This window comes from Globicephala melas, chromosome 6 (genome assembly GCF_963455315.2).
Source record: "Globicephala melas chromosome 6, mGloMel1.2, whole genome shotgun sequence".
Classification (NCBI taxonomy): Eukaryota; Metazoa; Chordata; class Mammalia; order Artiodactyla; family Delphinidae; genus Globicephala; species Globicephala melas.
Window position 1 is genome coordinate 99,405,833 of NC_083319.1, and position 24,825 is coordinate 99,430,657.

The 24,825-nt window shown below is 58.0% G+C and overlaps 3 protein-coding genes across 8 annotated transcripts; all 3 read right to left on the reverse strand.

The window, feature by feature from the left end:
• Position 1: 1 nt before the first annotated feature.
• HRURF (HR upstream open reading frame) lies at positions 2–2,736 on the reverse strand. 5 transcript variants are annotated; one of them, XR_009564398.1, is made up of 3 exons: positions 2,609–2,736; positions 855–1,040; positions 118–453 (listed from the first exon to the last, which is right to left on the reverse strand). XR_009564398.1 is itself a non-coding variant. In XM_060301249.1 (2 exons), the coding sequence occupies exon 2, from the start codon at positions 109–111 to the stop codon at positions 7–9; it is 105 nt and encodes a 34-aa protein (XP_060157232.1). In that variant the 5' UTR covers positions 112–453; positions 2,609–2,735; the 3' UTR covers positions 2–6. The 5 variants fall into 5 exon arrangements, 2 of the variants coding, with proteins under 2 accessions (XP_060157232.1, XP_060157231.1); XR_009564397.1 differs by having other exon boundaries at positions 855–1,225; positions 2,609–2,735; XR_009564396.1 differs by having other exon boundaries at positions 855–2,059; positions 2,609–2,712.
• Positions 2,737–7,601: 4,865 nt separating this feature from the next.
• REEP4 (receptor accessory protein 4) lies at positions 7,602–11,450 on the reverse strand. The gene is made up of 8 exons (XM_030832589.2): positions 10,935–11,450; positions 10,052–10,124; positions 9,582–9,658; positions 9,370–9,490; positions 8,841–8,954; positions 8,291–8,426; positions 7,971–8,125; positions 7,602–7,877 (listed from the first exon to the last, which is right to left on the reverse strand). The coding sequence occupies exons 1-8, from the start codon at positions 10,964–10,966 to the stop codon at positions 7,812–7,814; spliced, it is 774 nt and encodes a 257-aa protein (XP_030688449.1). The 5' UTR covers positions 10,967–11,450; the 3' UTR covers positions 7,602–7,811.
• Positions 11,451–15,341: 3,891 nt separating this feature from the next.
• LGI3 (leucine rich repeat LGI family member 3) lies at positions 15,342–23,809 on the reverse strand. 2 transcript variants are annotated; one of them, XM_030832590.3, is made up of 8 exons: positions 23,156–23,615; positions 22,210–22,281; positions 21,325–21,396; positions 20,933–21,004; positions 20,761–20,832; positions 19,936–20,105; positions 19,618–19,782; positions 15,342–17,544 (listed from the first exon to the last, which is right to left on the reverse strand). In XM_030832590.3, the coding sequence occupies exons 1-8, from the start codon at positions 23,359–23,361 to the stop codon at positions 16,727–16,729; spliced, it is 1,647 nt and encodes a 548-aa protein (XP_030688450.3). In that variant the 5' UTR covers positions 23,362–23,615; the 3' UTR covers positions 15,342–16,726. The 2 variants fall into 2 exon arrangements, with proteins under 2 accessions (XP_030688450.3, XP_060157234.1); XM_060301251.2 differs by lacking the exon at positions 19,618–19,782 and having other exon boundaries at positions 23,156–23,809.
• Between the last annotated feature and the right edge of the window lie 1,016 nt (positions 23,810–24,825).

The window sequence follows — 24,825 nt, forward strand, 5'->3', positions numbered from 1 at the left end:
GGCGCTCTAGGGCCGCAGGTTGGAGGGGTCGGGCTCCGGGATCTGCAGGATGCGGCACACGGCGCGGATCGGCCGCACCAGCTTCTGGGCCGAGGCCGTGGGTTGCGCCATGGGACGCCGAGACTCCGTGCTGCGCTGCGGGGAGGGCCGGGCCGGGGCTAGGGAGCGGGTGCCCCCGGAGGGAGAGAGGGAGCCGGGCCGGGGGGAACGCGCGCCCCGGGTCGGAGATGGCGGAGTGGGGGGAAAGGCCGAGGGGCCGGGGGAGGGGGTCGTGCCTGGAAGGGAGGCCGATCCCGTGACCCGGGAGAGAGGCACCAGCTACGGCGCAGCAAGGCGCGGCGCGGCTAATGGAGGGAGTGCCCAGCGGAGAGCGCAGCAGCACCTCTGATCGCCATCGCCAGACGCGCAACTGAGAGTGGGGAAGCTGCTCCGCCGGTTTCCTCCTCCAGCACCCTGCGGGGAAACAGTAGCCCGAGATTCGGCGGCCCCGCCTGGGCCTGCCCCCTCCCGGGCCCCGGGGGCTTCCGCCAACGCCCCGGCGATGCCACCGGCTGCGCACGGGGAGAATGAGCCCTTTGTTCCCCCCTCCCCCCCGCGGCACCCGGGCGCCTGCCGAGAGAGGCTCCCCCGGGGCAGCGTGCCAGCTTCCCAGCCGCCCCACCCTCCCGTGGGCCCGGCCCCGGAGCCTGGCAGGCTGGCAGCACCCCCACTATAGGTGCCAAGCCCGGGAACTGGAGCAAAGGGCGGGAGGGGCCGGACCAGGCCACGATGGGGCGGGGTGCCCCCAGGGGTGCCAGGGCAGGGCTGCTGGGAGGGGTCAGTGCCAGAGCTGGCAGGGGCAGTCGAGTTCTCACGGGTCAATGATGGGCGCTGTGACCCACGCCAGCCACCCCGTGCTTTCTGGACCACTGGCTCTTGATCCTCTCCAGCTCTGGCACGCGGGCACACACGCTGGCCCAGGTCTGCCCTGCCCGCTTCCGCATCTGGCCAAGCTGCTCTTCACCGTTCCAGACGCAAGCCCCCTCCCAGGGCACAGTGTCCTAGAAGGGTCTAGGCTCTAGTCTGTTCCTGGTCTAAGGGCCCCAGTTTCACCAATCGTCCAGAGAGGAAGTGGGACCAGATGCGCTCCACCACCTGCTCCAGCCCCGTGTCCTGGGGGTCTGCGCCATCCCGTGCTCCTAGTGTTTCCAGGCCCGCGCTGGAGAGGAGCCCATGGGAGTGGCTCCTGGGAGGGAGCAGAGAGGAGGAGAGGAAATGGGAAAGCAGGGCACCCTCCACCCGAGGAATCATCCTGGCCCTTCTGCGAGGGTGGTTCCAGAGCACAGACACAGACAGATTCAAACACACACAGACAGATTCAGACACACACAGAAACCCACACGCCCAACGGGCGCTTCCCTTCCCCTCAGGCACCCACGTCCCACCCCGTGACTCCCCTGCCTCCCTGTGGAAGCCATCCTTGGCCTGCCTTCACCCAGCCCGGGACAGAGAGCACCACCCACCCACCCCCATTCCATCGAAGGGATGAGGTTTTGGACGCCTCTAGCCTTGTCCCAGGTCACACCACCATCCCTGGAGCAGGAAGCCATGAGGGTGGCGCCCTTCCAGGGACTGGAGGGGCGGCCGGGATCCTTTCACCGGTTGAGGAGAAGAGGAGGGGTGCTGAGGAGAGGAGGCCTGAAGGGGTCGGCACCAGGCAAGACTTAGGTCATGTTGGCACAGATTCTCCTGGCCCCTTCACCTTCCCCCAGAGGCCGGTTCTGTGACAGGGCAGGCTGGTAGGGGTTGTTTACATGACTGAGTTATTAACACTCCCTTCCTCCTCCAGCTCCCCTGAGGGGTGACCTGGACCTGAGTGTGCCAGGGGAAGTGATCCTGGAGGGTCTAACCCAGACTGCAGGCCCCAAGCCCCAAGCCCCAGCCTTCCGCTCCCAGGCTGGCTCCAGGATGTGGATGGAGGGCTGGGGTGTGCCTGTAGTCCCCCATCTGTGTCCTCTGGCAGCCAAAACTTGTGGGAGATTCCAGGGGGAGATTCCTGTGGCTTGAGGCCTAGAAGAGGCTGGGCAGGGCAGGGTGGGAGCCTGGGCTGTCCAGGCCCCGAGGGGATGGGGACAGCCCCAGGGGAGTGGGACAGACACCTCCCCCCACCCCCTTTGCCAAGTCTTTCTAGTTGAGATCACTGTCTCTAGACTAGACCAGGATTCTCAGGACAGGCTCCTAAAATGCCCAGGGGGTCATGGGGGGGATTGGGGTGGTGGGGGAAGGAACCCCTTTCCACCATCGCCCAGCTCCCCATCCTGCTCTACAGCCCATGCCACAGGCCCACGGAGCCCTTGGAGCCGGCTGTTCTGTGCCTGAGGACAGAGCAGATCTGAGGAGCCACACAGAGACACAAACAGAAGGAAAGCCACGCAACGTGTGGACACGGTGCCGGATCCGTGGACACAGGCGAGCTGACCAGCACCCCCAGACTCGCGTGGGTCCGCTCCGGCCCCGCAACGACCCCTCAAGAGCACTGACACACACACAATGATACACACGTTCCCGCTGACACGCGCAGCAGCACTCCTGAGCCAGCTGCCCTCACGCTGTCCCCAGAGCCCCTTACCTGGGCAAGCACAAGTGCCCTTCGGGCGGAGCAGCCCCCTGCCCAGGGGAGGGCAGCAGGCGGGGGCGGGGAAAGGAGCCCCGGAGAGTCAGGCCAAGCTGCCACTAATCCGGGCAGGGAGAGGGGGGGCACCCACACGTCAGAGCGGGGACTGCCGGGTGGAGGGCATCTGAGGACATCCCCTCCCACACACGCGGCCGTCTGGGCACCTAGCCCTACTTCCCCAGCCCCTCCATCCTTCAGACAGCTGAGGCTGGCCTCCCCCCACCCCACCCCCACCCTTGTGGCAACGCCTGGGGCGGGGGCATGGGGGAGGGGGAATACCGGGGAGAATTCTCCCAGGACCTGGGGAGAGGGGCAGAGGCAGGGAAGTGTGGAGATGCTTCTGGAGCCAGGAGGAAGCTCCGTGGCAGATGCCCCCTCCCCTCTCACCCACCCACCCACATCTCTGACCTAGTTCCTCTTCTCAGTCTGCACCTCACCAATGCCCCTTCTCCTTTCACCCAACCTTCCCTCCCCTGCAATCCAGCCACCCTGGTAGAGAAAGCTACCTCATTCCACCCCGGGCTCAGGACCTTCTGCCTAGTAACCCAGCTCTGGCCCCCGGGAATTCCTAAGCAGCGGGCCTCATCCTCCTGCCGGGGCTTCTACGCCTACCCAGCTATAGGGCATCCCAGTCCCTGATGCTGGGCGGGGGACAAGGGGGCGAGAGCTGGAGTGCTCACCTCCTCAACCCCGTAAAGGGTGGGGCAGTGCCAGTCACGACATCCCAACTCAGCCTGGGCCAGGGCTGTGTTGAAACAAGAGGCTAACCACGCTGCTGCCGCCCAGAGCGGCAGCGAAAAATGCAGCAGTGGGGCTAGTGCACCTGGAGGCCAGAGTAGGGAAGGGGGACCGGGACCGGGAGGGGCCGAAGAGGTAGGGAAAGAGAGGAGCCACCAGAAAGGTCCAAGGGACAGCTGGGCTGTGGGGAGGAGGGAGAAGGGAGGGCTGGGAATGAGGGGCCACCTGCTCCTGGGAACTCGGAGGCAATGGGGGCATCCCTCAGAAGCAGGCAAGATGGATGGGGAGGACAGAGCGAGCGCAAATCAGGCAGGGCTGGTACCTGGGCCAAGCAAAGGTGCGTGCTTCCAAGGGGACTAGCCTAGGCTCTTCATCTCCCTACCAGTGCCTGGCGTGATTCTGCCTGGGAAGACAGTGGGCACACTGGTGAGTAATAGAAGGTGGGGGGCCGTGGGTAGGCCAGAGGAAGACCTAACCTTCCCCTAGGAGCCAGGCCAGAAAGGGCATGGGCTGGGCCAGTAACCCCATGCAGAGGGAAATGGTGCTGGGCAGATGTGTCAGTGATTCTCAGAGGGACAGGGCAGGCTCTGAGGGAAGCCCAGCCCACACCCAATGCCCCAGTCTCGGGATCACATGTGCTTGTCCAGAACTTGGAATTCTCCTTGCCCCTTCCCTTCTGGCCCCAGGATGTCTTGGAATCCAAACAACTGCAGCAGACATTCGCCAAACGTGTTATAGAGACCTGGGCATATTCAAGGCTCTGTGATGGCCACCAAGGAGATGCAGGGTACAAAGATGAATGTACAAAGTCATCCCCGGCCTCGAGGAGCTTCTGCTCACTTGGTCCATGTTCTTTTACCAGCAAACATTCCCTGAAGCACCTTAGGTGTTAGGCCCTGTGCTGGGCACTGCAGGTAATGATTGGAGTCGGGCATATTAACAAACGTTAACAACGTTTCCAGTCCCAGCCTGGAAAAATCAGGGGAGCATCACAGAGGGGGTGATGCTTAGCTCAGAAATGAGGGAATGAGTACTTCACCACGTACTACAATATTTCACTTGGTCTAAACCACCATTTGCTCCAGGCCAGGATACAAAAGTAAGACACAAATCTATTCATTATGAAGTCACAATGTAGTGGGGAGGGAAATACGATGTGCTCAAGGCAAAAATAGAAGTCCATGCAAGCACAGAGACAGCGTGGTCTAGGTGAGCAATCAACCCCAAGGGCAAAGGGAAGGTTACAGAGGGCTTCCTGGAGGAGGTGATGTCTGAGTGGGGTTCAGAGGGCAAATAGGAATAGGACAGAGTGTTGCAGGGACAGGAGAAGAGCATGGAGACATGAGAGAGTCCAGACTGATGAGGTGGGGAGCAAGTAGCAATTGGGGCCTAGGGGAGTCTGGTTGGTCAGGGAGCGGAGGGGGCGATGGGCACATGAGCACAGCCCATGGCATCGTGCCCCCAGGACAGGGTGAGTGGGCCAGAGGTCAGGAGCCTCAGGATCCTCAGGAGGGGTTGGAGTCAGGGGAGGATTCTTGGAGAAAGCAGATCATGAAGGAAGGCCGCGTCGGCCTGGATGGAAGACTCTTGGGAGCACAGGGGATGCACACAGTGCAGCAAAGGCCTGGAGGCCAATGTTGGAATGAAAGTGATGCGTTCTGCGCGTTCTGCAGATAGAAATAGGAGCAGCGGGGCAGCCAGGCTAGCCAGGAGGCTGGGGCTAAGACAGCCATCAGGGACCATCTCTGATTCAGCCCCGGGGCCCAAGTGACCCTGCCTGTCACTGTAAGGCCCCATCCAAGGAATGAGGGCTGGTGAAGCCCAGCTCCCAGGAAAACTCCCTCACCAGCCGGCACCTTCAGGCCTCCCTCAGCTGCTCCCCGCTTTCAGTTTTTATCTCATTTTGTCCATTTATCACACACTCCTCTGTTTTTCTCTCTCGGTTCAGGGGTGTGGATTCTGCCATTCCACCCCCACCAAGGCGACTTCTGGACAGACTTGCATCAGGAGATGGGGCCCTGACCCACAGACAGCACAATCATGGACAAGTTGCTTCACCTCTCCAAGTCTCAGTTCTTCCATCTGTAAAATGGCTATAACCCCGACCTGACAGGCTTGACAGGACGATTTAAGGAAATCATCTATTTAAAATGCCCAACACGAGGTCAGACAAACAATCAATGTTTCTTTATAAATTTATTTATTTTTGCCTGCGTTGGGTCTTTGTTGCTGCACACGGGCTTTCTCTAGTTGAGACGAGCAGGGGTTACTCTTCACTGCGGTGTGCAAGCTTCTCATTGCAGTGGCTTCTCTTGTTGCAGGGCACGGTCTCTAGGTGCACGGGCTTCAGTAGTTGTGGCGGCTCAGTAGTTGTGGCTCACGGGCTCTAGAGCGCAGGTTCAGTAGCTGTGGCGCATAGGCTTAGTTGCTCCACAGCACGTGGGATCTTGCTGGACCAGGGCGCGAACCTGTGTCCCCTACATTGGCAGGCGGATTCTTAACCACTGCGCCACCAGGGAAGTCCCCAGAATCAATGTTGGATAACTGCTAGTTTCCTTCTCCTTGCCTCCCAGGCAAGAAACTTTCTCATTTACTCTAGTTCTGCACAGTGGTTAAGTACACTGACTCTGGAGCCAGACTGCCTGGTTTCCAAGCCCAACTCTGCCACTTACTAGCTGTGTGACCTCGGGCAAATTACTTGCCCTCTCGGTGCCTGTTTTCCCATTTGTGAAATGGAGATTATAATCATAGTATGTACCTCATGAGATTGTTGTATTAAATTAATATATGTCGGGGGCTCAGAGTAGCCCCTGCTGGGGCAGCCACATTCTAGGTGCTAGCTCTCACTTGACTTTGCATCCCCAGTTTCTTGAAACATGCCTGGTACCTGGGAGATGCTCAATAAAGATTTTTGAATGAATAAATGAAGAGATAAATCAACCCCATGATGCAAGGGAACACCAAGATAGGAAGTCATTGAACACCAATCCGTGAGGAGCTAAGCCACCCAGCAGATTAAGTACTTCTCCCAAATAAACTCGGATAATCCCCATACCCAGAGTTAATCCACACTCCTCAGGTCACTCCGGGTGACCACCCCATTTCCCCTCTTCCTACCCGACACTCTCACCCATCTCTTGACTTAATCGAAAGCGGGAAAGAAGAGGAGGCATGTGGGTGGGAGAGGGGAGCAGCCCGGGGACAGTACAGTAAGACCAGCATCCAGGGGCAGGAGAGGGCAGGGCTGGGCACTGGCTGCCCCAGGGATTAGAGTAGGGGATGGAGTGGAGCCAGCAAACCGCCTGGGTCTCAGAACAGAGGAGATTCGTGGATGGGACTGGCTGATGACCAATGACCACGAGCAGCAGGGAGGGTCTTTGGAGGCCGGGCCAGAGTCCTGCATCATCCCTCCAGCCAGCTAGCTGACAGGCCAGCCTCCAAGCCCCGCCCTCCTTGACCTGGAAGCTGGGGGCAGCCCAGACCCTGGCAGCTGCTGCCCTCTCACGGCCACTCCGCAGAGGTGCAAAGCTCCCGTCAACCTAAGTGTTTACGAACTCGATGCACCCGGAGCTGCCTAGAGGCCTGGCAGGCCCTTGGAGGAAATCGGCCTCCCCAGCCCTCATCTTCCGCACAGCTTTAGCTAATCCCCATGAGATTATCGTGCTGCCTGAGGTCCCTCCACACCTTCGCTCCCACTGGTTTCTACTTCCCGTCAAGGCCTGATCCCATCCCCTCCGGATTGCATTCTTAGACTCTGGACTGCCCCCCCGCGCCCCCCTCCCCGCCACTCTCCCATCCGTGTTCTCAGAGGTCCCCAAGAGCTTCCCACAATAGTACTTGCCGCATCGCAACAATCTGTCGATGGCTACCTGCCCCGGAACACTGGGCCCCTCTGGCAGTCTGTCTGGCCTTTTAGCACCAGGCCCAGACTGCCCTGGGGCAGGCTGTTTAATAACACGTGCTGTGAGGACCGGGGCTACAAACCAGAAGAGACAGGGCACTTTGACGCATTTATTTATCAAAACTTCCGCAAACCTGGCCTCATTCACCAACACAAACCAAACAACCAGGACACACACTTGGCCTTGGAGAAGGCTGTGAAGTACTCGGAAGGACAGGAAGGAACGAACACAGCTGGGTGGGCTTTGGGTTTCGTTTTCCAGGGGGCTGGGGAGGGCTCTGGTTCAACACCTGGGAAGGCAGAGCGGCGAGGAAGACAATAAATAAAACCCTGAGCCCGGCCTGCTTTGGTGCATCGTGGGTGCAGCCCCACACATGGCCTGTAACCGACAGCAAGAGTCAGGAGGGCAGCACCCGGGCAGCTGGTGCAGGCAGGCCAGATGTGCAGCCAGAGGTCCCCTCCAAACAGTCCCAATGCCCTGCAGGGCACGAGGTAAGACCGGGCCAGGCTCCGTAGGCCCTAGCTGTCCATGTCTGAAGGCGTGGTCTTTTTCCTCGTCCGAACCTTCAGGGAGCGCGTGGTGCCCTGTGGGGAGAGAGAGCAGGCACCCCGTGAGAGATCCGGGCTGAGGCGGCCACCAGGGCAGCTCGCTCCCCTTGTGCCTTCCTCACCACCGACCTCCCGCACTGGCGGCTTCCTCTTGACCACACGCAGACTCTGGGTACGGCCCAGAGGCTTCTCTCGGGGCCGCGCTGATGGCTGGGGGACCACTTCTGTGTCTGACCAACACTCATCCTCGGTGTCACTGTCCTGCAGGCCCCCTGACCGGTACCCTGTTGTGGAGGAGAGGGAGGCCGGGAGGCAAAGCTGGGCACGGACACAGTCTGAAGGCCTGGGGCCAGCTGAGCCAGGCTTTCCTCTGGCCCTGGGGGGAGCCACAGCTGGCCTGGAGGAAGCCATCCCTCTCGGGACAGCTCTGGCTTCCTCTGTCCACTCACCGATGGGTGGCCTGCGGTGGGGTACCTGGTCCTCCAGGTAGAGGGGATCCTGGTAGGTGGGGGCGGGGGCATCGGAGATGGTGCGCAGGTCCTGCATGGAGAAGCTCCGCAGCCTTCCGGCCAGTGCGCCCTGACTCTGCAAGAGAGTGGGATCAGCTGCACCGCCTGACGGAGGGGGGCAGGGCTCCTGGCAAGAAGGGGCCTCAACCAGGGGAGCTGCCCAGGAAAATCAAGGCTGACCTGCAAGCAATTCCTGGGGCACAGGCCTCAGAACCGAAAAAAACACGGCAACCTCCTAGCCCTGTGCCTCTGTGGCGCCAGCAAGAAGGTAGGGCCTAGGGCCCAAGAGCAGCCGCTCACGGTCAGTGTCAGCCAGGGAAGTCTGAACTTCCAGCTCTGTGCTCCTGCCAACGCCCCACCTGCCACCTCTCGCCCCTGTTCCCCCGGCCTGGACAGCTGCGATCTCTCGGCTCCCTGACAGACAGCTGGACTCGCTCAAAAGGCCCTGGGGGTGGGGGTGGGGAGGGGGGAGGGCTGGGGCCCAGGGCACCTTGGTGGCTGCCTGCACAGCAGCCGAGGCGGCAATGTTGAGGCCCCGCTTCCCAAAGCTGAGCACCGTCTCGTAGCTGCGCTCCTTGGCCTGCACGATGTAGGTGTCGATCTCCTGCGGACACGGTGTGGGGGGGGGAAGCTCAGGCGCACAGCCCTAGTCACTCCTCTGTGGCCCAGAGAAATCACTGGGAGCCACGCCTCCCAGCCCACCCCACCCACAGAGCACAGGGCTCCCCATCCACTCACCGGATCCTACACCTCAATGATCGGCCGTGCTCCAGCCTCCCCCCACCATGCCCAAACCAACTTCCAGCCGGTGTTTCACACCCCCTAAAGGTCATTCACATGTGTCCCCATTTGATTTTTCCAGAAGAGGAGGAAGGCTAGGCTCTGTCAAGGCCCCATGGCTAAACAGCAGTAGGACTGGGATTAGAGCCTAGGTGTCCCCAGTGTCTCGAGCTGCAAGTCCAGGGCTGTTCGCCTCACACCCACTCCTACACTGCCCGCCCTGCCTCCCGCCGCGGTACCTTCTCATGGCGAGACAAGGATGGGTGGACGAACTTGCGGTAAAGCAGGCTGGCCCCCTTGGTATAGGGCGAAAGCAGCCACAGCACAAAGGCCATCTTGATCTCGTAGTAGAAAGGGAACCTGTCAGAGCAGAGCGGGTAAGGTCCGCCAGGGAGCCAGGCCAGGGAGGACCACCCCCTCCCCGCAGCCCACAGAACCCCAGTGCCCATACCAGGAAATAAAGACGTCTGTGAAGGTCTCCACTGCCATGAAGAGTGCAAAGACGATCCAGTACATCATCCACCGGACCTGGACCGGGAGGGGCGGGCAGAGAGGTCAGAGGCCAGCAGCTGCGCCTGCAGTGCCAAATCCCCTGTCCCGGGCTGACCCAGCCCCGAGATTCCAGAAAGCCCGTCCCACTGCATTCCCCTGGCACCTGGCTGGCCTTAGAAAGTTGCCTCTGAGAAGCCGCCACTCATTCCTGTACCCACCCCAACAGGCTGCACCCACAAGATCCTGCAAAGAATCCCAAGAGCCCGTCCTCCATCCACACCCACTCTGCTCCAGGGTACGCCACCAGATTGTACCCCTGGAGGAAAGGGAGGCCAGCTCAGACTCGCCCACCTCGCCAAATCCTACCACACCCCCAAGGCTGTGGTCCCCCCACCTGAGCTGAGCCCTCCTGCCCACCCCCGCACTCACATATTCACGAATGTTCTTGGTCTTCACAGCCTTGTAGGAAGCATAAGTTGGGTACAGCATCCCAAACACCAGCCTGAAGAGCAGCCCCCAAAGCAGAGGGAGAGTGTGAGGGGCGCCACTCCCCACGCCCCTGCCAGGTGGCGGCCTCCCCCGCACCCCACGTTCCAGGTGGCAGTGCCTGCCCTGTTCTTCCCGCTTGGCTTGCACGACCTGCACCTGAGTCAGTGCCCTGGAGGCCGCCTCCCCACCCTGCTGTTTACAAACATCCCAAGCCTGCCCAGGCCTGCACGAGTGGCCCATGGGTGCATGATGCCGCGAGAGCACAGACAGCCACTCCACAAGGTGAGTGGGAGGCAGGCTTCTGAGCCATGAGAGCACCAGGCTGTTCCCTCCCCTGGACGTGCAATCAAGCCCAGGGCCACCAGACCTGGCACTGCCAGGTTGCAGGCAAGGATATTCCAGCCAGGTAAGGAGTAGGGCGGAGTGGGGAAGCTGGGGCCAGGGTGGTGAGTCACGTGACTGACTGCTCAGCTGGGAAGCCGGCACCTGGATTCTCTGCCCACAACGTGCCACATCCTGTGTTTGCCAAGGGGTGGCTGGCCGGCCTGTGGTCCTCCGTCCCACTCACCTGCCTGCAGTAGGTGTGTGACTGCAGGGGGTCGCCATCAGCCAAGTAGGCTTGAGTGCGAGGGGACAAGCACACGGTGCCCAATGCCTTGTGCAGGCCCGCAGGTCCCTTAAACCTTGCGGTGAATGTTGGAGGGAGGGGAAAGGTGTGACATAGCTCAGAAAAGCCCCCTTTTCCACCAGACATTCCCAGCTTCCACCCCAGGGGCGGGCTGACATCGAGGGATAGAGAGGGTATTTGAGCGGCCATACTCACACCACCAGGCGACAGATCATCCAGGACACCATCCTGCAGTCTCGGGAGCGAAGGGAGATCCCTCCAGGAAGACGCCCAGAGGGACGCTCACGCCTGCGCTGGGATGGGATCAACAGTGGAGGTGTGGAAACTACAGGGGCGCTCGGGCTGCCCCTTGGTGGAGGCGGAGCCCACCGCCCACTGACTCCTCAGTGCTGGAAGCCTGAAGAATGGGGAGACCAGCGGGCCGGGGCAGGCAGGAACTGAGTTGGGAGCCGGTACCGGCCGGCACGCTCTTCCGCCCCGCCGCTCGGGCAGTTACGCTCCGATCCGCACTTCCTGCCCCGGAGAACCAGGCGTTCGGCCCTTGCCGGGGGCGCTGTGGGTCCCGAGCCAGAGGTGGCTGGTCGCAGCCTGCGTTCCTGCGGGTACCCACGGCCCCAGTGCGCCAGGACACCTGCACCGTCCTCGGGGCGGAGTTTGCAACTCACTTGAAAGTTGCACGGAACTGGGCCCTGCCCAACCCCAGGTCTCCGGCGCGCGGCGCAGGCGCAGTGCGGCCGCGGAGGGGGCGGGGCGAGGTCAGGGAGGTGAGAGGCCTGCCCCTTAAAGTGGCGATGCGCCTCCGACTGGTGGATGGGGACCGTAGGTTGAGTAGCCCTCCGAATGGGAAAGATTTGGGGGTAGAAAGCGGAAACAAAAAGGTGCGGACTTCCCTAGTGGGGTAGTGGTTAAGAATCCGCCTGCCAGTGCAGGGAACACGGGTTCAAGCCCTGGTCCGCGAAGATCCCACATGCCGCGGAGCAAGTAAGCCCGTACGCCACAACTCCTGCGCTCTAGGGCCCGCGAGCCACAACTACTAAAGCCCGCGTGCCTAGAGCCCGTGCTCCGTAACAAGAGAAGCCACCTCAATGAGAAACCCGCGCACCGCAACGAGGAGTAGCCGCCGCTCTCCACAACTGGAGAAAGCCCGCGCGCAGCAATGAAGACCCAATGCAGCCAAAAATAAATTAATTAAATAAATAATAAAAAAAAAATGCGACGGGGGAATAAAGAAATGAAGGAAATCTGGAGTCCAGAGTTTTCGCGGATCTTCACTAGCTCCCCTCTTTTGCCTCGTTTTCTCCTTCTGTGAAATGGGAATGGGCATGAGATGGGTCGACGTCCCCCGTTAGAGGCTCAGGTGAGAACTAGAAGGTTTGGCTGGGCACCAGCAAATCCGGGTCTTATAGCACTAGGTCGGGAGATCAGTAAGCGCCTCAAGCGCCTCGAAGATGCTGAGGTGACCTAGAGGGAAAGTGGGGAGGACGTGGAGGAGAGAGAACCTGAGGGACTCATCACCCCCATCCCGCTCACCCTGCTGAAGAGTGGGCTTCAGGAGTTGACTTCTCTCTGGGATACCTTTCCAGAGCCCACATCCTTGGGCAGGCTGATTTGAAAGATTCTGGGTGGAGTCCCCAGCCCCCCATGTCTTCTTCCCCCAAAGTTTGAAATCCCACCGATTTCCGAGAGTCAAGAACACAGATATCCCTGAGACCTTAACAGTATCAACGACTGCCATTTTGTAGTGCATTTTTGAGCGCAGAGACTTGATCTTTACAAAGATCCTTTTTTTTTTTTTTTTACCATTTAGGAAATAGGCTCAATGGTGGAAAGTAACTTGCCCAACGGCACCTGATGGCGAACGATAAATAAGTGCTTAGAGGGCTTCCCTGGTGGCGCAGTGGTTGAGAGTCCGCCTGCCGGTGCAGGGGACGAGGGTTCGTGCCCCGGTCCGGGAGGATCCCACATGCCGCGGAGCGGCTGGGCCCGTGAGCCATGGCCGCTGAGCCTACGCTCCGCAGCGGGAGAGGCCACAACAGTGAGAGGCCCGTGTACCACAAAAAAAAAAAAAAAAATGCTTAGATTAATCAGTCTTCTGAGGGCAGCCCTGGGAGGGGACAGGGAATGGAAAAGCTCCTCTAGGAGGAAGGTGTGTATCTGGAAGAAGGTGAGAGGCTCAAAAGAAAAGGCTTACAATATTGTAAATCAGCTATACTCCAATAAAAAGTAATTAAAAAAAAAAAAGAGAAGGCAAACGTTGCTGCTTCTACAACTTTCCACGTGGGGCTGCATTCTTTGTACCTCTTCTGCTAGGTGCCTCATTCCTCCCTCTGAAAATGGGGAGCGCATCATCCCCCCCGCACCCCGCACAGCTTCCCTTCTGCCTCGTAGGGCTGAGGTGAGGGTGACAGCAGAGCTGCCCAGAGCGTGGGGGTGGAAAACTTGGGCAGTTATTACTTTTTATTAGAGCTACAGTTAACACTCACCATTTATCAGAAGGATGGAATAGCTAATGATGGAGGGAAAGGAGGCTTCTTGGGAATAAATAAACACTCAGTGATTATATAGTCATAATTATCATCATCAGTTTTATTGGTGTTGCTGAGTGGGAGAGCTTGCAGTGAACCTGGCCCACAGGAGAAACTCCCCCAAGGCCCTGATGCCTCCCTCCCCCCGCCTAATCACCTCCTCACATTGGCCCTCGCTCCCACCCTAGTTTGGAGGAACAAGAACCACCCAGGGCTAGGATCCCCTCAGGAAGGTCGCGGTCACCATCCATCTCTGGACACAGACATTGTAATGAAGGTGAAAAGTATCCTTGTCTCCTTGGAGCAAAAGGATATGACTGACCCTCTGGACAGCTCAGGAGGAGCAGGGGGTACAGAAAAGGGAATGGACATCCATTCCTCCAGAAGTTAGGGTACCTGGGCTGACTGTGTGCATGTGAGCCTCGGGCCCTTGGTACCTGCTGCAGAACTGCCTCCCCTCCCCCACCTTCGCTGCCTTCCAGAGTCACCTGACCTCAGCATCACAGGCCTCACTTTACCCCCATTCGCTGGAGAGGAGCTCCCCTGTGCCCACCCTAAGCCAACCCAGCCAGGAATGTCTCTCACATGGAGACTCTTGGTCCCGATGACTGTGCTTGGAAAAATCTAAGGGACAAGATGTGAGAGGTCTGCTACTGAGAGCACGGAGGGGCGTGAGGCTGACAGCTGAGGGGGTCACCCTCCTGGGCTTTGGCAGTGAGTGGACTCTGCCTGTCACGCCCATTGGTCCTGAGCTGTTGACACAGTCACCCGGTTACACTGAGTTGCTAAGCAGCTCTCTGGACATATGATGACCCACCTCTGGCAGGTGACCAGGCAGGCATACGGTGGGCTCCATTCCCCACGTGCAGAAAGCTGGGCATTCAGGGGGAGAAGTGTCTCCCAACCCTGGCGGGTGCCCTGGGGGAAGTGACAATCACAGTGATGTTTATCTTTCTACCGGGCAACAGAGTGCCAACATGTCTGGGAGACTCAACCCTCTTTCCCTGGCAACCTCTCCCTGGCACAGCGTGAGGGCCCATTCCCCATTTGAGAAAGCAGGAAGGCATTCCCAGGACAGTGTGGCTGGGGGGGTCCCAAGAGATACCTGCTAAGTCAAGAGCACGTGACTGTGGTTTTAGGAGGTGGAAACCCAAACACATCACCTATGAGATTCCCTATTGTGAGGCGTGGGCATCTGAGGCTAAAGGTAAGATGTAGGGTACAGGGGCTCTGAGACTGAAGATAGGTCAGGAACCCTAATCCACAGACAGAAGGTCTCCCCAAAGATCAACCTTCTCCTCGCCCACAAAGCAGCCTTCTCTGAGCCACCTGGGTATCTCCTAGAGTCCTACAATCAAAAAAAAAAAAAAATCTTAGTTCTGTGCCAGACACATGATTCTAAGCCTTACCTATATTAACACATTATAAATCTAATGCATTCAAATCTCATTTTAACCCTCTCACATAGGTAGCACGATTATCCACATTTTCCAGATGAGGAAACTGAGATACAAATAGGCGAAGGAATATGGTTGAGACCTCCAAGCTAGTAAGTGGCAGAATCAGGATCGGACAAAGTAGGTTTTATTATTTACTTTACAGAAGGAGAAGCTCAGCTTGGAGAAATCAGTCCACTTGCTGGAAATCTCACACCTAGGGCCGAGGGTGGCAGCGATGACACATATTTGTCCAGCAGAGGGGGGTGGAGAGGAGACAGACTGCTGAGCTTGTCCTTGGCCCTGTTGGTTGGATTTGACCTGACCGAGGGACAGCCTCCAGTCTCAGTGGGCCCCAAGACTGTGATCTCCAAGAAGGAACACTTGGCCGTGAGTCAGCCCCAGGTGACGGAGACGAGTCACACTCACCCAGCACCTGAACGTCATCACCATGAACTTCTGACCCCAGCACCGGCTGACTTTGGGGTGCCTACTCACTCCTCAGAGGGAGGGGAGCAGGGAGGAAGGGGGTCTGAAACTGACGCTGGCCCCCTGCAAGCAGCAGGGACAGACAACACAGCTCTGTTCTTAAGGAAACAGGTGCCGCTCACCATCACCATTGGATACCTGAGAGCCGTCAATGGGGTGGAAACTTTTTATTTGAAGCAAGTGAATCAGAGCATTGTCCCCAAGTGCCCCTGGGCATCCTCCTACCTGGAGGTCCCCACACAGTCTGGGCACACGGAAGAGACTCCCTGCCCTGTGCCTTCCCGACCAGCCTAACATCTCAGAGCCCTCTGTTCCCAGCGTACAGCAGAGGGCAGCAGAAGCTTGGCTGCCAGGTGCCGCTCCCACAGGACCCTCCCTCCCTCCCCGCTGCGGCAGTCAGCTTGCACTGAAAGGCAGTGCTCCTGGGGTGTGCCTCTGTGGTTTGGAGGGGCACCAGGGCCCCCAGGATGCTCTTCAGCCCAGCTCCACTCCTGGCACCTGCCCAGATGCCTCAAGTGCTTGCAGCGACCCCGGCTTGGCCAGCCCTTGGACACACCCAAAGGAGCTAACACAGCGCAGGGTCCATATCCCAATGGTGGGGCTGAACCCATTGGTGTGGTCTGGGGCTGGGGCGGCTACAGGAAAGAAAAGCAGAAAGGCTTTCATCTGGGTGGTCTCCTGTTCACCAGTGAGCTGGATTCAGGGTCAGAGAAGGAAACTCCAGTGAGCACTGAGACAGCGCTGGGAAGAAGGCAGGGTCTGCTGGAGCTGTTGTTATTGCTTCGGGCAGAGGGGCTTTGCCCCCAGGAGGTCAAGCTGGTGTCCAGAGGTTGGCACCACCATTCCAATTGTTTTCCGCTGCAGGCTGGCCACACCAGGGGTGAGCAGAGGAGGACAGGTACTCTGTGCCCCTTCAGGAAGAGAGGCAAGGTCATGGAGGGGACCCAGCGCTGAATCTGCATGTGTGCCCATGGAGATGGGAGTGTAGACAGGTGTGTGTGCGTGTAACTGAGGGAGTCTGTCCGTGTCCACGTGTGCGTGCAGAAGGCGGGGAGCGTGGGTGAGTGCACCCGGCAGTATGAAGGATGTGGCCATGGGCTGCAATGCAGAGCATAAGCAGGTAAACAGACACCTGGAGCACCAACAGGAAAGACCAGAGGGTCAGAAGGATAAGCTGAAGAACAGGAGGGAGCGGTTCAGCCTCCAGCCCTCCCAGGACCCCTCCCTGGGCCAGAGCATGTGGAAGGCAGCAGAGCAAGGGAGGTGGTGTGGGGTGAACCGGCGTCCACATATGGGAGGGCACCAGGGGCTGGGTGGTCTGGTGCGTATACAAGACTTCATGCTGATTACAGTGAAAATTAAGTGGCATCCCTGGGCTAGAGTCCACAGTACGGTCCATGCTGGCCGGGGGGATGTGTACGTGAGGGCATGTATGCAGGTTGGCTACATGTGTCTTCACACAGGCAAACACGCTGCTCCCCCGGAGGCTCCACCCAGCCTCCAGTGCTCCGAGGAACCCAGAGGCCTCGGACCCCCTCTAGGCACTGAGATCCACCACCACGTGTCGGTACACAAGTGTCTGTCCCTTGAAGCTGGGGGCCAGGAGCAGCTGGGCGTCCCCAGCAGGCACGTAGCAGAAGGCCCGAGGGGCCTGCACCGCCAGCTCCTGGAACCGCACAAACTTCTGCCGCCCCTCATCCCACTGGTAGATCTGTGTGAAGGAGAAGTCGCTGCCCAGGGCCAGGTAGCGGCGGCCACCCACCAGGAAGGGCTGCAGGGCCAGCGAGCCCCTGGAGGGCAGCGCCTGCACCTCGGAGAAGCGGGTGCCCTCCCAGCGCAGGATCTTGGAGTCGCCGATGTAGCGGCTGAGACACAGGTAGCTGTCGCGACCTGCGCGGAAGTGTTTCACAGCCTGGGCATCAGGCACCTGGGTCACCTCGCCCTGGGCCACAAACTGCTTCTGGGTGCGACTCCACTGATAGATGATGGGGGCCTGGGAGCTGCTGGACACGATCAGGCGTGGCTTGCCCTCGCCGTCTACAAATTCCAGGTCAGTGTCACGGTGCCAGGCATGCAGGGCCTGCTGGGAGTAGAAACCGTTCTGGTGCCAGCGGTAGAGGCTGGTGGCCCCCGCCTTGGAGCTGTCAGCCACGGCAAAGTACCAGTCGCCATCGATGCGGAAGGCCTCGAGGTCATTGGGCTTGCGCACGCGCTGAGGGTCGATGTCCTGCAGCTTGGTGAAGCGCGTGGTGTTGGGGTCCCAGTGGTAAATATAAGAGCCACCAAACAACTGGGCCACCACCACATACAACTGGCTGTCCACCACCATCGGCTTGCAGTGCACTGCAGAGGGGGCTGCAGGATAGAGGGAAGCGAGTCAGGCAGCGTCAGGGGGCCCGCAAGCCCCTGCCCCACGCCACACCCTCAGAAAAGTGGGTTGGTCCCTTCCAACAGTGGGCGAAGACTAAGTCTCTTTGCTACAGTATTCTCTCCCTGCTGAATATCCACTGGGTGCTCGATGCTTTCTAATTGTCTCACAGCTAATAATCAACCTCAGCATCACCCTCCCTTTGCTCTTGACCCCAAGGTTCAACTATAAGCTGACACTGAGCACAAAGTAGGTGCCGCTAGATATCGACCGACTGTATAACCGTCATGTCCATTATTGAACTTTTATTGTGTACAGTCACTGTGCTAAGTGTGACCACATTGCCTCAATGAATCACGCTGAAATACACCCTATTATTTTGTAATTTCACACAGAAAGTAACTGAGGCTCGGAGTCTTAGTGACTTGCCCAAAGCTACCCCACTGGCGAATGTCGAGGCAGGTGAAGGAGAAAGAGTTTGAACACAGCCACAGCTGGTGACAAAGCCTAGGTAAACAGAGCCTTGGAGCCTTGTGTATGAAAACACAATCCCCCAAGAGCTCCCACCTGTGAAAGGGCTTTTATGTACAAGAACATCTGCACCACAACCAGATTGCCCGGACCCCTTCTCAGGCACCGGAGTCGTGTGTGGACACACTCTCGCCTCTCTCGGTGTCCCCAGTCATCACCTCTCCTCTCCTGCTTGCCAGCGCTGCTTCACCACCCTCCTCCTCCTCGTGACCCCACCTGTCTCCCAAGGGAAGCCTGTGCTGAGCCTCAGGCTCTGGAAGTCACCGCCCTGAGTCCTTTCCACAGCCTTGGTCTGTGCACCCAGATGCTGATGACTCCCCCAGCTCCTGAGCAGCAGCTTAGACCCTCCTTCCCCCCACACCCACAAGCCTCTCGAACTCTGGCATTGCCGAGACTGAGCTCCATATCTACCCCCAAACCTGCGTTCTTGATTTCAATTTGCGGCTCCACCCGGTCACCCCATCCTGAATCCTGGGAGCCATCCCCAACACTGCCGCCCTCTCCCTCACCCACCGCTGACCGGTCCCTAAGTCCCGTCAACCCTCCCTTCTGCTTTCTCATACAGTTTGTGTAAGATTGGTATTATTTCTTCCTTAAATGTTTGATGGAATTCACCATCTGGCCCTGGAGTCTTCTTTGGGAGAAGGGTTTTTTATGTAACGACTTCAAGTTCTTTCATAGATACAGGGCAATTTAAACTTTCTGTTTCCTTTTGTGTCAGTTCAATCCCCCCTTATTCTACCTCTCCATCCACACTGCTGCTGTCCCAGTCCAGGCTCCAGCTGAACCCCTTCTGGTGTGCCCACCTGTCTTGCTTCGTGCCTAGCACTCTCCACACTGCTCACAGAGGGAATTTTCCAAAATACAGATTGGATTGATTCATACACTCTGCTCAGAACCTGTCAATGGCCTGGTCCTCATCTCTCTCGGGTCTCGTATGCCACTCTCCACCTGGAACATTATGCTGTCATCCGGTGAGCTGCTAACTATTTACACGTGCATGCTCTCGCATGCTAAGCTGTTGCACACCCTCTTGACTTTGCTCATGCTGTTCTCTCTGCCAGAACACCCTTCCCACATTTTTTCTCCTAGCTAAGTCTCCCTCAGCCTTCTAGACTCGGCTTAAACTCAGCGGATCCCAAACTGAGCTCACTGGCCACTCCTATATCTCCCTTAGTTCTCTGGCACCGTCCAGTTACTTAAGCCAGGATCCTGGACATCACTCCTCCCTCTCCCTCATCCTTCAAGATTCAGCTTAGGCATCTACTCCACCAGGAAGCCTTCCTTGATTGCCCAGGGTAGGCCTCTCCTTTGTGCTCCCAGAGCATTATGGTCATGTCTTCCTCCTAACACCTACGTATTATCTGGATGTTATGTGTGTATGTGTCAGCCTCCCCCCAAAGACTAGAAAGTTCTTATGTGCAGAGACCATGTTTCATCTATCCTTCTACCTATAGGAAATCAATGAACAGGAACAATGGAGCCCACCCCACCATAAGGACCACCGCAACCAGGCCAGGCGCAGATACCTGGGATTCTATCATAGTCTCGAAGCTGCCTTTCAACATAGTCCCACTTGAGGATGGTGCAAGCGCTGGCTCCTGGCTGGGCCAAAGCCAAATAGAGGTCACTGGAGTAAAGGAAGGGCTCGGCCGACACCGCTGGGAAGGACAGGGTCTGGTACAGCACGAAATCTGCAGGGATGGGTCGGGCGGGGGGTGTGGTGGTTAGGGAGGAGGGTAAGAGCTTTCTGGGTGGTGAGGGTTACTCGACTGGCAAGGCAGGGTGCTGGGAGCTTCCCTGGGGAGGCCCAGCCTGATGCCCGAGGTGGGGTAGCTTCTTCCTACCTGTGGTGATGCAGTCGAACTCCCGCAGCGGCAGATCCTGCACCTTGTGCTCTTGGAAGCGGGGCGGGCTGGCGCAGTAGATGGGCGCCACCGTGGTGTTGGTGTGTGCCAGCCACTCCACCAGCCACTTCACCTTGCAGTCACAGTTGATCGAGTTGCCCCGCAGGTCCCTGGATCATGAGGGTAATGGAGGGGCCTCAGAGAGGGACAGGCTCCCAGCTGCTCTGCCCACCCAGGCCATCTAGGTTTTCAGAAGTAGATATTGTCAAGGCTGCTGTTGGTTGCTCATGTGGCATCTTTGCGCCAGTTAGGAAAATGTTCCCCTTGGCGTGGGTGCAGCCCCGTGGACACGTGCTTGGCCAGCAGAGTGCAGGCTGAGTTTCATCCCCTACTTGCCTCCTTGGCCAGGTGCCTTTTGCAGTGTATGACCTGCACGACTATCTGTTGCATCCCAATTCCTCCAAACCTTCCACAATCCAGGGCTTTTGTGTTCTTGTAGAAATACTGATCAATGACTGTGGCTATGCTATCAGACTTTAACATAGATTTAAATCAAACATAGCTTTTAAAAGCACATGTTTTAAAAAACATATATACATAACGTCTTGTGTGCATTTTAAGAGGGCCCACAGATGCCTTGAAGAACCCCAACTTGAAAGGCTGCCAATCTATATATAACTCAACCTAGCCTTCTCCCCACCCCAAACCCAAACCCTCCCAGCCTGTCAAGACCTTATGATCTTCCCAATTCTGGCTCCCACACCCCTCCCTCCAGGGACGTGTCCCTCTGTGCCATTGTCAAAAGAAGTAGGACTCGGGCCTTACAAGTCACTCAGGATGTCCAGGGGCCGAAAGATGTCTCTAGGCAGCGTCTGCAGGTTATTGTTGGCCAGTGAGCTGCAAGAGAGACCCCTGGGTCATCTGAAGATCGTGACGGAAGCCAAAGGCCACAGGAGACAGGGGGCTTTGGTCTGGTGTACGAGTGTGATGTACTCACAGGTGTGTCAAAGACTTGAGTCCTCTGAAGGTAAACTTGGAAAGTGCCCAGATGTCATTGTTCTCAATGAAGCTGGAGAAAAAGAGCACTTGTCTCAGCCACCAGTTGGGAATCCCGGACCCTCGACCAGCTACTTCCCATGCCCCACCTAGATTCCAGCCCATGACCCTAAGACAGGCTTCCATTCTGAATCTGGCGACATTAAGTCTGTGGTGACAGGGCATACGGGCGGGATGGTTTAGGCAGAGGGATGGATGAAATGACCTTCTGCTTGGGTCCTGCAGTCAGAGGATTCAAGGGCTCTCACCCCCCCTCCCCCCAGCCCTCCTCACTCCCCTCCCCCTCAGCCCTCCTCCCTTCCACTTCCCAATTCCCCTTTCCTTCCCACGCACAGGTACTGCAGGTGAGACAGTCCTGTGAAGGCATTGTCTCCAATCAGTGTAAACTTGTTGGAATTGAGTAACCTGCAGAGACAAAGGTGGATTAGAGCTTCCAATGGCACACCTGCCTCGCCAGCCCCCAGCCGGCTGCCTCACCCCCGGGCCATGCCTCCCACCCTTGGGACCCCAGCAGAGAACCCCAGAGCAGCCTGGGCGGCAGGTCCAGGCAGGAGCCTGCTCTGGTCCCAGAAGCTCCCAGGGTCCTTATTTGCTCCTAGGGTAAGAACAGCCAGGGGCGGACCTTTCCTGTCAAGCTGGGTCCTTCCCCACTGCTCTGTGCTCCCACCCTCACCCCAGCTCTCTCCAGTCCCTCCCAGATGGATGGCAAGTTTGAGGATAACCACATATATTCTCTCCTGCAACTGGGGCTTCAAACATAAACAGCCCCTTTTAGAATTCCAGACCCTCCCGTCTTCCCTCCCTTTCAGTCCCCCAGCCTTTTCTTCAGAACCTGATCCCTGGGGTCACTTGTCTCTAAGATGAGCTCTCTCCCCAGCCGTGTCCACCCTCTGGCACCAGCCTAAGTTATTGCACCCAATTCTTTGGGATCTGCAGAGGAGGAAAGTCCATTCCTAACTGGGCCCCAAATACCCCCTTCTTTGCTTTTGTGGGCAACCCCCATCTTCCTTCCCCAAAACTGCTGGTCCCTGCAACCCTCCTGACTCCCCACTGCTTCACTGTTTGTGGCTCTCCCATTGGAGAGAAAGTAAGGGACGCCTGCCTCTTAACCTCCCAAGGCTACTCACAACCTCTCCCCTCTCCCCAGTCCAGGATCTGCCCCTTCCCCTGCCCGCCCCCACCCCTCCCCGGCCTCCTTCAGCAAGGCTCTGTCCATACAGGAACTGCAGCAGTGGCAGGTGGGAAAATGCTCCATCGTGGATCTCTGAAAAGGCAGCATTCACCAGCGTCCTGCAGGGGACACCTGAGTCAGTACCGAGGGGAGTATGCAGGGACTCTGCTGGGGTGGCACGAGGTGGACAGGGCAATGGTTTCTGCATACCCTCGCCCTGGAAACTCCCCATGTCACCTGGCTCCTCCCCCAACTTGAGGCTGTCTTTCCCTTCTCACAAGCTCACTGCCTGCCTTCCTCATCATCCTCCGCTACTGCCTCTCTGAGCACTAAGGACCTCAGCCCAAAGAAGGTTCCATTACCCGCACCTTCTCCATTATCCAGACACCCGCCGTGTGCTGTTGAGGGATGGGGCACTGGGATGGGGGGGGTGGATTCGCATCTTGCTCTCAGGGACCACACAGCCTGTCTAGTTCCTGAGGCCGCTTGCTGCAAGTGACAGGCTGGCTGGCCCCGTGCAGAGTGGCTGGCGAGACCAGTGGCAGGCATCTGCCCGTGCCAGGGCACTGTAGGAGTGTATCTCACTTCCACCCCTCCCCCTGCTGCCACCCTTCCCCCACAAGAAGCCTTCTGTCCTTGGTGTGACATCACAGGCAGGGGCCCCCATGCTCATGTAAACAGCCCCCTCCCTCCAAGTCCAGAGCCCTGCACACAGTAGGTCTCATTGATGCTGATGGTGGTGACGATTCATTCTTGGCCGTAAACACCAGCTTTCCCAGCCACGGCTGCTGAGCCTGCACGACTGCAGAGCTCCCAGCCAGGGCTGATGCCTGAATCTGCAGTCCTGAGGACCCCCTGGAGCCCTCCTGGTCCCCACACTTTGTAGAGGTGGAGCAGGGTTTCTCCCCACCCACTCCCAGAGCGGGTTTTTGCCTTCCTCCCCTCTCAAGCTCTCCCACCCCCCCCCACCCGACCCCAGACGAGAGCACTCACAGAGAGATGACCTCGGAGGGCAGGTTCCTGGGCACTGCCTTAGAGTCCACGCAGAAGGCGGTGTCCCTGGTGCAGGAGCAGCTGGGCGGGCACGGGGGCGTCTTGGGGGGCCTCTTGGCGCCGACTTGCAGCATTAGGCAGAGGCCCAGCGTGGACAGCGCCAGCAACCCGAGCCCCGAGCCCAGCCTGGCCCGCAGCCCCGCCATGCTGCCTGCGAGCTCCCGCCCCACCGCTCTCGGCCACCCCGCGCGGGCGCCACAGGCAGCCGCTGCCGCAGCTAGGGCCCCAGCTGCCCGCTGCGGAGAGCGACTCCTCGGGCCCTCGGGCGCCGGCGGCCGTCCCCTCCCCTGCTCGTTCCCGCGAGCCGAGCCCTCGGAGAGATGCAGAGATGCGCGGAGCCCGGGACGAGCCGAGGGCTGACCGGCTGGGAGTACGCGGACTGCGGCGGGCGGCGGGGGCGCGCTGGGCGGAGCGGGGAGTCCCGGGCGGGGAGTAGCCACTGAAAGGAGTGGTTGCGGCCCTGGCCGCTGCTGCACACCCTGCGGGCGGTCTCTGGGGCCATCTGCTCGTGGCTGTGCGTGAGTGCGTGTGTGCGAGGTCTCCTTGTGCATCCTGCACGCATGCACACCTGTCTCTGCACGGGCACAGGCACAGGCACATATTCCCCCGGGCAGGCATTTCTGCGCTATGTATAGATCCATGAACCTCTGTGTACCTGTGCGTATGTCTTGGCGCTCAGCGGCCTCTAAGCAGAGTTCATGGGCATGTCATGTGTCATAAGTGACATGTGTGTATCTGTGTTCACGTCTCCACAGGCTAGTAAACAGAATGTGCCTTTGTGTCTGTGGGAGCTGAAAGGGGAAATATCACTGGAGTTGGAATGGGAATGTGTGGAATTCCAGAACATTCCTCACTCAATAACCACAGCCTGTTGGAGCTGGAAACGGCCTTGGACATTTCCAGTGCAGCCCTTTGTTTAACGAACGAGGAAACTGAAGCCCGTTTCAAGAGGAAAGCAGCCCAGCTTGATAGCACATCTACTACGTGTTGAGTACTCTACTTACTTAAGTGCCTCAACCTTCTGAGGTCTTTGATATTAATCCCCTTCTACAGATAAGAAAAGTGAGGCCCGTAGTACCCGAAGAAGAAAGTGACAGAGCAGGGATTTAAATCCACCGGCCCAGCTCCAAAGTCCACAGCCGTTCTTCTACACCAGGGGTTTTCAAAGTCTGGTCCAGGGAGCCCAGAGGCCCTTGAGAACCTTCCAGGGAGTCTTTGAGATCCAAACAGTTTTCCTAACAATGTTAAGACATTATTTGCCCTTTTCACTTTCATGCTCTTATAGAAGTACCCTGGAATTTTCCAGAGGTATCTTCTATTCAACTGAATTAACAAAATTAAAGAAATTTCCAAAAATGTAAAACAATGACAGTCTGCTCCCTAATATTTTTGCTTTGTAAAATAGTTAATCTCATAAAAAATTTTATGTTATGTATGTTATAACATAGAATGGGTTTATTATTGCTATTTTAATTAATTCATATTTTAAAATTTCTCAGTAAATATCAATGTGGTAAATATCAATAGGTATAACCCACATAAACAAAAGCACTTTGGGGTCCTCGCTACTTTTGTGAGAGTGTTAAGGGGTCCTGCAGCCAAAAAGTTTG

Excerpts from the sequence above, each read along its gene's own strand:
- REEP4 (XM_030832589.2), bottom strand. The coding sequence starts at position 10,966 with ATGGTGTCCTGGATGATCTGTCGCCTGGTGGT. Across the intron at positions 9,491-9,581 it reads ACAGACGTCTTTATTTCCTG|GTTCCCTTTCTACTACGAGA; the intron begins GTATGGGCACTG and ends CTGCTCTGACAG. Across the intron at positions 8,126-8,290 it reads CCACCGCAGGCCACCCATCG|GGTACCGGTCAGGGGGCCTG; the intron begins GTGAGTGGACAG and ends CCTCCACAACAG.
- HRURF (XM_060301249.1), bottom strand. The coding sequence starts at position 111 with ATGGCGCAACCCACGGCCTCGGCCCAGAAGCTGGTGCGGCCGATCCGC.
- LGI3 (XM_060301251.2), bottom strand. The coding sequence starts at position 23,766 with ATGCACAAGGAGACCTCGCACACACGCACTCACGCACAGCCACGAGCA. Across the intron at positions 21,397-22,209 it reads CTGCCACTGCTGCAGTTCCT|GTTACTCAATTCCAACAAGT; the intron begins GTATGGACAGAG and ends TTGTCTCTGCAG. Across the intron at positions 20,106-20,760 it reads CTGGACATCCTGAGTGACTT|GGACCTGCGGGGCAACTCGA; the intron begins GTAAGGCCCGAG and ends CTCATGATCCAG.